At 41.8% G+C, this 12,638-nt stretch overlaps 1 protein-coding gene across 2 annotated transcripts; it reads left to right on the plus strand.

Moving 5' to 3' along the window:
• The first annotated feature begins 228 nt into the window (after positions 1 to 228).
• On the plus strand, positions 229 to 12,099 carry kptn (kaptin (actin binding protein)). Of its 2 annotated transcripts, none has more exons than XM_039004643.1 (12): positions 229 to 541; positions 703 to 785; positions 2,217 to 2,301; positions 2,550 to 2,604; positions 4,600 to 4,678; positions 4,764 to 4,837; positions 4,916 to 5,022; positions 5,278 to 5,397; positions 6,391 to 6,454; positions 6,749 to 6,884; positions 8,805 to 8,978; positions 11,846 to 12,099. In XM_039004643.1, the coding sequence occupies exons 1-12, from the start codon at positions 331 to 333 to the stop codon at positions 11,999 to 12,001; spliced, it is 1,344 nt and encodes a 447-aa protein (XP_038860571.1). In that variant the 5' UTR covers positions 229 to 330; the 3' UTR covers positions 12,002 to 12,099. The 2 variants fall into 2 exon arrangements, with proteins under 2 accessions (XP_038860571.1, XP_038860572.1); XM_039004644.1 differs by having other exon boundaries at positions 11,851 to 11,986.
• The last annotated feature ends 539 nt before the right edge of the window (positions 12,100 to 12,638 follow it).

The raw sequence follows: 12,638 nt of genomic DNA on the forward strand, positions 1-12,638 counted from the left end.
GTTCATATTTATAGGCGCAGACAGGAATATCATGGATTTGTTTACAGAGTTGTTGCTGACACTTAGTGGTTGACGTTTACGTACTGCACTGCAGCGACTGAAAGGCGAAGTGAAGTGATTGGTTGAAGACATCCACGCTGATTTGCTAGAAATCGTGACATTTTTTCCCTATTGGATCATTTTACTCGTAGTTCCTCCCACACCCGGATGTTGTGTTTTTGGGCTGCTTGAATGGTGATGGAGGATTTTGGATTCTTGGCATAGGCTGGTGTTTTGCACAAGTTTAAGGCAAATTCGGATTAAATTAACTGTATTTACTACGTCACGAGGATGCTGCGAGAGGGGAAAGAAGCGTGTCCATTCGTGGAGGACAGTTTCAGCCGCTTTCTGTCCCAGAGTAACATGTACGGACTCTGTCAGGCTGGAGAGCAAGAGTTACTCGCCGCTACTCTGAAAGGCAAAGTGGTCTGTTTCAGGTACCAAGACATCCAACAGAAAATCAGACCTGTTGCTAAAGAGGTACAGTTCACCTACATACCAGGTGAGGATAAGATAACTAGCTACAGAATTTAACCTGCTACGGTTGCATTCTTGTTATGGCTGCATGCATTGCAACGATTCATGTGTTGTGTATGTGTGTACAAAATGTGTTGCTAGTGAACTTGCTAATGTGTGTCTGTCTGTCGTTTTCTGTCTCCTCAGTTGATGCAGAGATTGTATCAATTGACGCTTTCAACAAATCTTCACCGAACAGGGGGCTGGTCGTGGGAATAACGTTCATCAAGGTATGCTTATATCCCCTACCCTTCTCCTAGTGAACACATCTGTACACATACAGTGCCTCCGGAAAGTATTCAGACCCCTTGACTTTTTCCAAATGTTGTTACGTTGCTGAAAAAAAATAATATTTAATCCAATCTACACACAATACCCCATAATGACAAAGTGAAAACAGGATTTTAGACATTTCTGCAAATGTATTACAAATAAAAAACAGAAATACCTTATTTACATAAGTATTCCAGACCCTTTGCTATGAGACTTGAAATTTAGCTCAGGTGCATCCTGTTTCCATTGATCATCCTTGAGCTGTTCCTACAACTTCATTGGGATCCAGCTCTGATAAATTATATTGATTGGACATGATTTGGAAAGACACAACTGTCTATATAAGGTCCCACAGTTGACCGTGCATGTCAGAGCAAAAACCAAGCCATGATGTCGAAGGAATTGTCCGTAGAGCTCCGAGACAGGATTGTGTTGAGGCACAGATCTGGGGAAGGGTACCAACAAATTTCTGCAGCATTGAAGGTCCCCAAGAATACAGTGGCCCCCATTGTTCTTAAATGGAAGAAGTTTGGAACCACCAAGACTCTTACTAAAGCTGGCCGCCTGGCCAAGCTGAGCAATCGGGGAAGAAGGGCCTTGGTCAGGGAGGTGACCAAGAACCCGATGATCACTCTGACAGAGTTCCTCTGTAGAGATGGGAGAACTTTCCAGAAGGACAACCATCTCTGCAGCACTCCACCAATCAGGCCTTTATGGTAGAGTGGCCAGGCAGAAGCCACTCCTCAGTAAAAGGCCCATGACAGCCCGCTTGGAGTTTGCCAAAAGGTACCTAAAGGACTCTGACCATTAGAAACAAGACTCTCTGTTCTGATGAAACCAAGATTGAACTATTTGGCCTGAATGCCAAACGTCATGTCTGGAGGAAACCTGGCAGCATCCCCTACGGTGAAGCATGGTGGTGGCAGCATCATGCTATGGGGATGTTTTTCAGTGGCAGGGACTGGGAGACTAGTCAGGATTGAGGCAAAGATGAACGGAACAAAGTACAGAGAGATCCTTGATGAAAACCTGTTCCAGAGAGCTCAGGACCTCAGACTGGGCCGAAAGTTCACCTTCCGACAGGACAAGGACCCTAAGCACACAGCCAAGACAATGCAGTAGTGGCTTTGGGACAAGTCTCTGAATGTCCTTGAGTGGTCCAGCCAGACTCCGGATGTGTGCATTAGGCCACACAGTAGCAAAATTGAAAATTTGTGTTTCATGGGAAAGTTCAGATAGTACCTCTCTGTTTTGGGATGTTTTCTTACATTTCGTGTCTACAGAATGATACGACTAGGATCACTTTTCTCTCTCTCTCTCTTTGGTAGATGAAAGTGTGTTCACACATCACTGTATCCATAACACTTGTCTTCACTCCTCCCCCCCAGGACTCAGGTGACAAAGCCACTCCATTCCTCAACATCTACTGTGACTACGAGCCAGGGTCTGAATTCAACCTGGAGTCCATTGCACGTGAGTCATCGCATCACCTGCTGCAGTAGAGTTACATAGAACACACATTCCCTTCTTGTATTCACATGGTTTTACAGGGTAGTGTTCATTAGGACCACGTAGTAAAGTGTTTCAAAATGTTGTACGGTGGAAAACAAAATAGTTCAGATTATACCTCCCAATTTCACCCTGTTATGAACCAGTTTCTTCTGTTTCGTGCCTAGTGAACATGACCCTGATTAGAGCTTGTTTCTTTATCCTCTTCTTAGAGAGCTGTCTGAACCTGGAGCTGCAGTTCACCCCCTTCCAGCTTTACCACACAGAGTAAGTACTGTACACACTACAGTGGGCCCCTATCTAACTGGCCTACACAACTTTAGACATAGTTTATACTTCTTTGACTCCTTTCAAGGCCTACCACACATTTTAGGTGCACAATGCAGTTTCAAGTTTTAACTTCTTATAGCTGCAGGGGCAGTATTGAGTAGCTTGGATGAAAGGTGCAGAGGTGCCCAGAGTAAACGGCCTGCTCCTCAGTCATAGTTGCTAACATTTGCATATTATTATTAGTATTGGATAGAAAACACTCTGAAGTTTCTAAAACTGTTTGAATTATGTCTGTGAGTATAACAGAACTCATATGGCAGGCAAAAACCTGAGAAGTTCCACTTCCTGTTTGGATTCTTTCTGGGGGTGGCAGATTTTCAACCAAGCTCTCATTGAAATTACAGCGAGATATTGATGAGTTTTCACTTCCTACGGCTTCCACTAGATGTCAACAGTCAATAGAACTTTGTCTGATGACTCTAATGTGAAGGGGGGCCGAAGGAGACAGGAATTAGTCACCACTGCCACGAGCTGACCATGCTTTGACCACGCGCGTTCACGTGATAGGCAGCTCCGTTCCATCGCTCAACTCAATCTAATTCTCCGGTTGGAACGTTATTCAAGATGTATGTTAACAACATTCTAAAGATTGATTCAATACATCGTTTGACATGTTTCTACTGACTGTTATGGAACTTTTGGACATTTCGTCACGTTATAGTGGACACGCTTTGTGACTTTGGAATTGTTTACCAAACGCGCTAACCAAAGTAGCTAATTGGACATAAATAACGGACATTATTGTGGACCTGGGATTCCTAGGACTGCATTCTGATGAAGTTCATCAAAGGTAAGGAAACATTTATCATGTATTTTCTGGTTTCTGTTGACTCCAACATGGCGGCTAATTTGGCTATTGTTCTGAGCGCCGTCTCAGATTATTGCATGGTCTGCTTTTTCCGTAAAGTTTTTTTGAAATCTGACACAGCGGTTCATTAAGGAGAGGTATATCTATAATTCCATGTGTATAACTTGTATTATCATCTACATTTATGATGAGTATTTTTTGTTGAAACGATGTGGCTATGCAAAATCACATTATGTTTTTGGAACTAGTGAATGTAACGCGCCAATGTAAACTGAGATTTTTTTATATAAATATGAACTTTATCAAACAAAACATGCATGTATTGTGTAACATGAAGTCCTATGAGTGTCATCTGATGAAGATCATCAAAGGTTAGTGATTAATTTTATCTCTATTTCTGCTTTTTGTGACTGCTATATTTCGCTGGAAAAATGGCTGTGCTTATTGTGGTTTGGTAGTGACCTAACATAATCGTTTGTAGTGCTTTCGCTGAAAAGCATATTTGAAATCGGACACTTTGGTGGGATTAACAACAAGATTACCTTTAAAATGATATAAGACACATGTATGTTTGAGGAATTTTAATTATGAGATTTCTGTTGTTTGAATTTGGCGCCCTGCACTTTCACTGGCTGTTGTCATATCGATCCCGTTAGCGGGATTGCAGCTTAATGTCATGCGCACAAGTAAAAGTGAAATGCCTTTTTTTGCCAGCTCTAACCCCAACAATGTAGTAATCAATATCAATGCAGTACTAAAAATAACAAAGTAGAACAAAACTAAGACAGAAATAAGAAGAACACGAGCAGTAAGTAAGCTATATTTACAGGGTCAGTTCCAGTACCATACAATGTGCAGGGATACTGGAGTGATAGAGGTAGACATGTACAGGAGTAAGGTGATTAGGCATCAGGATATATGATAAACAGACTAGCAGCAGCGGATATGATGATTGTATGTGGTGCGTGTGTGTGGAGTCAGTATAAATGTGTGTGCATGAACGACCCAATGTATGAGTCGAGATTTTAAAATTTAATGTATAAAAAAGCCTGGCATGACGATAGTGTTTGTCACTTCCTTACATTGTTAATGACATGAATAACAACAGTATGTAACTGTTCCAGAGTGCAGTGCGAAGATGGATGCAGTGAGACAGTGTTTCTGCTCAGTGGTCATGATCAGAGGATTCATCTTTACAAGGAGGTAAGCCTATGTACCCGTGTGTGTGTGCGGTGAGATTTGTAATGTTTGGTGTGGGAGTCTAGTAAACGTATCTTCTCTGCAATAGAACGCCTCCCTTCACCAATTTGAAGAGCAGCCAGTCGAGAGACTCTTCCCTGAGCTACAAGAGCTGCCCAGCAAGTTAGTTTGTGTATCCTCTGTCTGCTGTTCTCTCAGTTGTGCGTGTGTGTGTGTAATCACTGTTCCCTCTCTTTGCAGTGTGTTGTGGCTTGATGTGCTGAGTATCCCCGGCGGTCGTCGTCTCTCAGCCTTTGGCTGTCAGAACGGCTGCGTTGGGCTGGCTCTGGTGGACCAGACTGGACCTGGTGAGGACGGCCTATACACAACATACACTAAATCACTATAGGATTGCGTCCCAAATGGCACTCAATTCCATATTTAGTGCACTACATTCGACCACAACCCGTAGGGCTTTGGTTAAAAGTAGTGCACTATATTTAGGAAATAGGGTACATAGGGAATAGGGTTTATATGGGGAATAGGGTGCAATTTGCGACACAACCTATGATTTGCTGATGTACTTTCCTTTCTGTGTTTTCACATGCGTCCGCGTGGATTAGAGATTGTGCAGAGTTGGCGGGTGCAGCAGGACAGTCCCATCTCCACCGTGCTGCTCTTCCCTCTGCATTCCCGGGCAGAGCCGGCGAACCCTGAAAGGGCAGGAGAGAAGGGAGGGGACGGTATGGATGAGCAGCACCGATATGACCTCTGGATATTGTTGTACCCAAATGGCAGTACATTCCCTATGTAGTGTTCTAATTTTCTCCAGTGCCCATAGGGCTTTGGTCAAAAGTAGTACACTATATAGGGAATAGGGTGCCATTTGCGACATAACCTATGATTTGCGGCTGTACTTTCCTTCCAAAACTCTGGATGTGTTCAAGAGCATCATTCTGCTCAGTCGCTAATCACCGACTGACTGAGCAGACTGACTGATCTACCTATAATAACAAGCAGTTATTTTGGATGCAATGAGATTTGTAGATCCGTGTTTATGCTCCGTGTGACAAAATTATTAGATAGGAGGAGAGAGCATTTGGTCAGAACCATTCCCTAGCCTACCAGTGGACTAGGTGGAGCTATTGGTATATTGCAAATTCTATGCAGATGTTGCACCGTCCTACAGTTACCCTACACATAACAACAAATCCATTCAGATTATACCCTAAATAGCAGCCTACCTGTTGGCTTTTGGTCATTGTAGCCTTTCTTTCTCATTTCACTTTTCATTCTGTCATTTTAATTCCAGCTTCCATTGATTAGATATCCCCTAACTTGCTTGCCACACAAGCAGAGCAGCAATGCAATTGTCTTTCTCTCTCTGCGTCAAGTGCAAGGATCAGAGCACGTACTTTTTTTGCAACTTTTTCCAAATCATCAATATAGAGTCACATCATGCAGCCCTTATGTTTTGATTTCTAAAACATTTCCAGTTTTTTACAGGCCTAACACAAGTAAATCAACAATGGATTTTATTGTGATGGTGTAGGCTATATTATTAGATTTTGTTCAACTTTTTAAAATGTAGCTGTTCCAAAGGCACGCAGCTTGTTTGCATGGAAGCCCGTATATGCTAAACATTTGCTCCATTTGTAATAGAATTACCCTCTGACAACATTTCATGACCGCCACAACCATAAGAAACACAATTTTTGTCTCCACACTTTTCTCAGACATTGAGATCGTTGGTTACAACCTCCTGGTGACCAGCAGTATAGAGATGGCCGTTGTGTACAGGTCAGTATCACAGGCCTATTAGAGACTAAGAATACATGAATAAAGAATGCAAGCCATTTGCGAGAGGTGCTTACTAATGGAACATTACCTCAGAAATCTTATTGCAGTGGTAGAATGCCAGTCATTTGTTGAAAAAAGCTTGTTCATACTCTGTCATGGTCAGTAAGGATATTCTATTTTGTACTGGTCAGTGTTTTGTGTTCTCTGTGTGGTGGGTGCTCTTTCTAGTCTTCGGGTCAATGTGTGGTCAGTTAGGTTTCTATGGTCAGAATGGTCAGTACATTGTGCTCTCAGGGATGTCCAGGAATATGGTGTGAGTTGCCATGCGTGCCTCTCGGAGAGTGACCAGTGTGACGCAGTGCTCTGTGCGCTGGTCACAGACCTGGACTTTGATGGACAGAAGGAGCTGTTACTGGGAACCTATGGACAGGTGAGTTTGTGGGGCTTCTCATAAGGGGCAGAAGGGCTATGAGCAAAAATAAATAAATAAAATACAGTGCATTTGGAAACTATTCAGACCCCTTCCCTTTTTCCACATTTTGTTATGTTACAACCTTATTCTAAAATGTATAAAACAAATAAAAAATCTAACAAATGCCCCATGATGACTAACTGAAAACTTTTTTTTTTTTTTTGCACATTTATTAAAAATAAAAACTTTATTTACATAAGTATTCAGACCCTTTGCTATGAGACTCAAAATTTAGCTCAGGTGCATCTTGTTTCCGTGATCATCCTTGAAGTTTCTACAACTTGATTGGAGTCTACCTGTGGTAAATTCAATTGATTGGACATGATTTGGAAAGGCACACACCTGTCTATATAAGGTCCTACAGTTGACAATGCACATCAGAGCAAAAACCAAGCCATGATGTTGAAGAAATTGTCTGTAAAGCCCCGAGACAGGATTATGTCAAGGCACAGATCTGGGGAAGGGTATCAGAACATTTCTCCAGCATCGAAGGTCCCCAAGAACACAGTGGCCTCCATCATTCTTAAATGGAAGAAGTTTGAAACCACCAAGACTCTCCCTAGAGCTGGCCGCGCTGCCAAACTGCAATCGGGGGAGAAGGGCCTTGGTCAGGGAGGTGACCAAGAACCGGATGGTCACTCTGACATAGTTCCTCTGTGGAGATGGGAGAACCTTCCAGAAGGACAACCATCTCTGCAGCACTCCACCAATCAGGCCTTTATGGTAGAGGCAAAGATGAACAGAGCAAAGTACAGAGGGATCCTTGATGAAAACCTGTTCCAGAGCACTCAGGACCTCAGACTGGGGCGAAGGTTTACCTTCCAACAGGACAACACAGCCAAGACAATGCAGTAGTGGCTTCGGGACAAGTCTCAATGTTCTTGAGTGGCCCAGCCAGAGCCCGGACTTGAACCCGATCTAACATCTCTGGAGAGACCTGAAAATAGCTGTGCAGTTACGCTCTCCATCCAACTTGACAGAGCTTGAGAGGATCTACAGAGAAGAATGGGAGAAACTCCCCAAATACAGGTGTGCCAAGCTTATAGCATCATACCCAAGAAGACTCGAGGCTGTAATGGCTGCCAAAGGTGCTTCAACAAATTACTAAGTAAAGGGTCTGAATACTTATGTAAATAAGATATTTCAGTTTTTATTTTATTTATAAATGTACAAAATTTCTTAACCTGTTTTTGCTTTGTCATTCGGCTCCCGCTCACAACCGGCCGTGAATCGAAGTCCCATAGGGCGGTGCACAATTGGCCCAGCGTCATTAGGGTTTGGCAGGGGTAGGCCATCATCATTTTAAATAAGAATTTATTCTTAACTGACTTGCCTAGTTAAATAAAAGAAAATACAATTATGGGGTATTGTGTGTAGATTAATGAGGACATTTAAAAAAACATTTATTTTTTTTAGAATAAGGATGTAACAAAATGTGGAAGAAGTCAAGGGGTCTGAATTCTTTCCGATTGCACTGTACATATCCCTTGATGAGATTAGTACAAAAATCTAACCTGATCATAACCGAAAACGATTGACTGATTACTCCATTGATTTACTCCATTTGTCAATTTTTATATTTTTGCTTTTGCTCCACTCTTGGATGTTAGTCAGTGTGTTTTTAAAACTACTCATCCAAATCATGATTCAAATCAAATTCTATTAGTCACATGCGCCGAATACAACAGGTGTAGAACTTACAGTGAAATGCTTACTTACAAGCCCCTAACCAACAATGCAGTTAAAAAAATGCGAATAAGAATAAGAAATAAAAGTAACAAGTAGTTAAAGACCAGCAGTACAATTACAGTCATTGTGTGGGGGCACCGGTTAGCTGATGTGCTGAGGGTTTCCTATGCTTCTGCTCCTATAACTCAGGAGCTGCTTTGCTACAAGTTCCAGCAACCAATGAGAGGGACAGAGGAACAGTTCCAACTGCTGTGGAGGCGGAGCTTCAAGAGCCCCTTGCTGTCCATCATTTACTTGGATTTGACTGGAGATGGGCTGAGAGAGCTGGCGATTCTAACACTCAAGGGGCTACACATACTACAGGTGCATTATCATGGAGTGCCATAGCACGGAGTGTAGTCCCTATAATACATTTTACGTTTACATTTTACACTACCGTTCAAAAGTTTGGGGTCACTTAGAAATGTCCTTGTTTTTGAAAGAAAAGCACGTTTTTTTGTCCATTTAAAATAACCTCATTGATCAGAAATACAGTGTAGACATTGTTAATGTTGTATATTACTGTTGTAGCTGGAAACGGCAGATTTTCAATGGAATATCTACATACGCGTACAGAGGCCCATTATCAACAACCATCACTCATGTGTTCCAATGGCACGTTGTGTTAGCTAATCCAAGTTTATAATTTTATAAGGCTAATTGATCATTAGATAACCCTTTTGCAATTATGTTAGCACAGCTGAAAACTGTTCTGATTTAAGGAAGCAATAAAACTGGCCTTCTTTAGACTAGTTGAGTATCTGGAGCATCAGCGTTTTATGGGTTCGATTACAGGCTCAAAATGGGCCAGAAACAAAGAACTTTCTTCTGAAACTCATCGGTCTATTCTTGTTTTGAGAAATGAAGGCTATTCTATGTGAGAAATTGCCAAGAAACTGAAGATCTCGTACATCGCTGTGTACTACTCCCTTCACAGAACAGCTCAAACTGGCTCTAACCAGAATAGAAAGAGTGGGAGGCCCCGGTGCACAACTGAGCAAGAGGACAAGTACATTAGAGTGTCTAGTTTGAGAAACAGACGCCGCACAAGTCCTCAACTGGCAGCTTCATTAAATAGTACCCACAAAACACCCGTCTCAACGTCAACAGTAAAGTGGCAACTCCGGGATGCTGGCCTTCTAGGCAGAGTTCCTCTGTCCAGTGTCTGTGTTCTTTTACCCATCTTAATCTTTTCTTTTTATTGGCCAGTCTGACATATGGCTATTTCTTTGCAACTCTGCCTAGAAGGCAGATCAATCTGATGTTATTTTAATGGACAATAAATGTGCTTTTCTTTCAGAAACAAGGACATTTCTAAGTGACCCCAAACTTTTGAACGGTAGTGTAGTCATTTAGCAGACACTCTTATCCAGAGCGACTTACTGTTATTGCATTCATCTAAAGATAGCTTGGCGTTTTACAACAGCATGTGCAAATGTTATTACAGAAATATATGTACTGTATCCAGTGGCGATTTTAGCATGTAAATCTTGGGGCAAACAAAATAACATTGGGGTATGCATGCCAACAAAGCCACAACACTAAACAATACATTAATTGCACTATAATGTTGACCAACAGTTCCCACAAACTGTTAGGGCCTACATAAAGCTGTCCCAACAGCAGTCCCAACATCTTACCACTGCTACACCTGGCTATGAGCGGAGCCTTGTTTGGCAGCGAAACAGTTCATTTAGTCTTATTTACTGACTTTTTAAAAAACATAGCTGATATGGCTGACTTGCTTAAACACATGTGGTTTCTACTGACAATTGAGATGTACAAACTATGGCATAAGTGGATGACGAGCGGATAAGAGGCGATCCGTAATTTTGATTAAGACATTAATGAGTGAGCTAGGATAGACATAGTCAATATAACTATTTGTTCAGCACTTTTTAAAAATATACAGCGACAGAATTCAGAACATGGGCCGTTCTTACAGTATTCTCCCTGTACACCAAGTCAGAACTGTAGGATAAATAAAGGGGGCATATAAGCAGACAATGAAAGCTCTTACAATATTTGATAATTACATTTCTTTAAAACAGGCTATAGGCTACATGTGCACCACCAAGTCAGAACAGTCGGCTAAATTAGGAGTGGAAAATTGCCCAAACTTGCAATTCCGATTCGGATGACCGTTCAAAACGTATTTTCTGAGTCAGAGCTTGTTTTTTTCCCCCGAGTTCCCAGTTGTCTTGAACTCACTGAAGTCTGAGATTTCCGAGTTTCCAGTTGTTTTGAGCGCGGCAGAAGTCATGCTGGATTGAAATCATGGCCAATGTTGAATGTTTATCCTTTTAAGTTTGGAAAAGAGGCCCTTAAACCCAGACTTGGACTACACACCCACTCCACGGAATATCAGGCTAGTGATTGCTTTGCAATGCTTGCAGTTAGCCACTGATTCCTTCCAAACCCCTCATTGTTGAAATTGCGATTTCCAACTTGTGTAATGTTTATGGCGTGAGCACCGATACGTTTTATCTATAATTTCTCGTCATTATTTATCTTCATATGACAAGGATTGAAAAGGATTTGCCAGTAGATTGTCAACTTGATTCATGATGATGACTGCTAGCTAAGATTTTGAAAGTATGTTGTTGACATGATCAGTCCAATCAAAGCTACTGTAGATATAACGTGATTTGATGTAATTTTATCTGTGGCCAATGACCTTGAGCCTTCTTGGATGGGAACTTCTAATGTAACTCTATGGCAGTACCTAAGTGGCTTGAATTTTTCAGCTCTACCCGTAGACTTTGCGGTGACGTAGTGTCCCCATGAGTGACAACACTGAGCCAATCACGGCGCAATTAGAGAACATTACCAACCCCTACACTCCGTATTTTCCGCTGGTTGCCCCACTACCACAGAAGGCACTGAGCAAGGTTGAAACACGTGCATTTTGGAGCTGCCTTACTCAAGAAATCAGTTTGTAATGCGACTGTATTAAGTCAATTATTATTATTTTTTAAATGGTTTTACATTGTTTGCAAACTGATATGTGACACGTATTAATGCCAAAGTAACATGCAAAAAAAATTATAAACAGGTGGGGCTCAAAACAGGTGGGGTTCTGCCCCACATGCCCTGAATGACGAGTCACCACTGACTGTGTAATCTCTTTCTCTCTCCCACTTTCTCTCTTTCTCTTCTTTCCATCTTTTCCCCTCTCGTCCTCTCTCCAGCACAGTCTGACCAGCACTGCTGACTTGGTCCTTCAGCGACTGGCCGACAGGGGGTCAAAGCTGACCCCTGGCTCGGAAGTTCAGCCAATCCCAGAACGGAACACTGAAGAGAGGGATGCTGTGACCAATGAGGAGCAGAGTGCCCCATCAAAGTGAGAGCCAGCTGTTTTTTTTTGTTTTTTTAATTTCTATTTTAACCTCTATTTAACTAGGCAAGTCAGTTAAGAACAAATTCTTATTTACAATGACGGCCAAACTCGGAGGACACTGGGCTAATTGTGCGCCGCCCTATGGGACTCTCAATCATGGTTGGATGTGATACAGCCTGGATTCGAACCAGGGACTGGGGTGACGCCTCTTGCACTGAGATGCTGTGCCACCTGGGTTACCTGTGCCAATAATGACAGTTTTACCATGAAGTATCTACACTTACAACATCATGCATTTTTTGTTTTTGTTTGATGTTGCCTAACATGTAATATTGTCCATATATGTACACAATAAATTAACTAAATATGTTTTTTGCATTATTGTCAAGAAGCTTGCATTTAGGTCTCTGTAATTTTGTCAAGACCTGACAGGACTGAAAATAGCTAAAACAACAAATTCACTGACAAGGTCTCATTTTGTTCATAAAGTAAGTATTTAGTAATTTTACGGTGTCATACAGCACATTGAAGCAGATCATTTTAATGACTAGGCCTAGAATTTCATGCACCCACCTGGAATGGGTCAAGGTATAAAAAATGGTTAAGTAAAATCACTATTAGTCCTAAATTAATTAAATCCTGTA

This window comes from Salvelinus namaycush, chromosome 12 (assembly GCF_016432855.1).
Source record: "Salvelinus namaycush isolate Seneca chromosome 12, SaNama_1.0, whole genome shotgun sequence".
Taxonomy (NCBI): domain Eukaryota; kingdom Metazoa; phylum Chordata; class Actinopteri; order Salmoniformes; family Salmonidae; genus Salvelinus; species Salvelinus namaycush.

What these genes read in the sequence shown, in the direction of transcription:
- kptn (XM_039004643.1), top strand. Translation starts at nt 331, where the DNA reads ATGCTGCGAGAGGGGAAAGAAGCGTGTCCATTCGTGGAGGACAGTTTC. An exon ending in TGGGAATAACGTTCATCAAG is followed by an intron (nt 786 to 2,216) that starts GTATGCTTATAT and finishes CCTCCCCCCCAG; the next exon opens with GACTCAGGTGACAAAGCCAC. An exon ending in AGGAGAGAAGGGAGGGGACG is followed by an intron (nt 5,398 to 6,390) that starts GTATGGATGAGC and finishes CACTTTTCTCAG; the next exon opens with ACATTGAGATCGTTGGTTAC.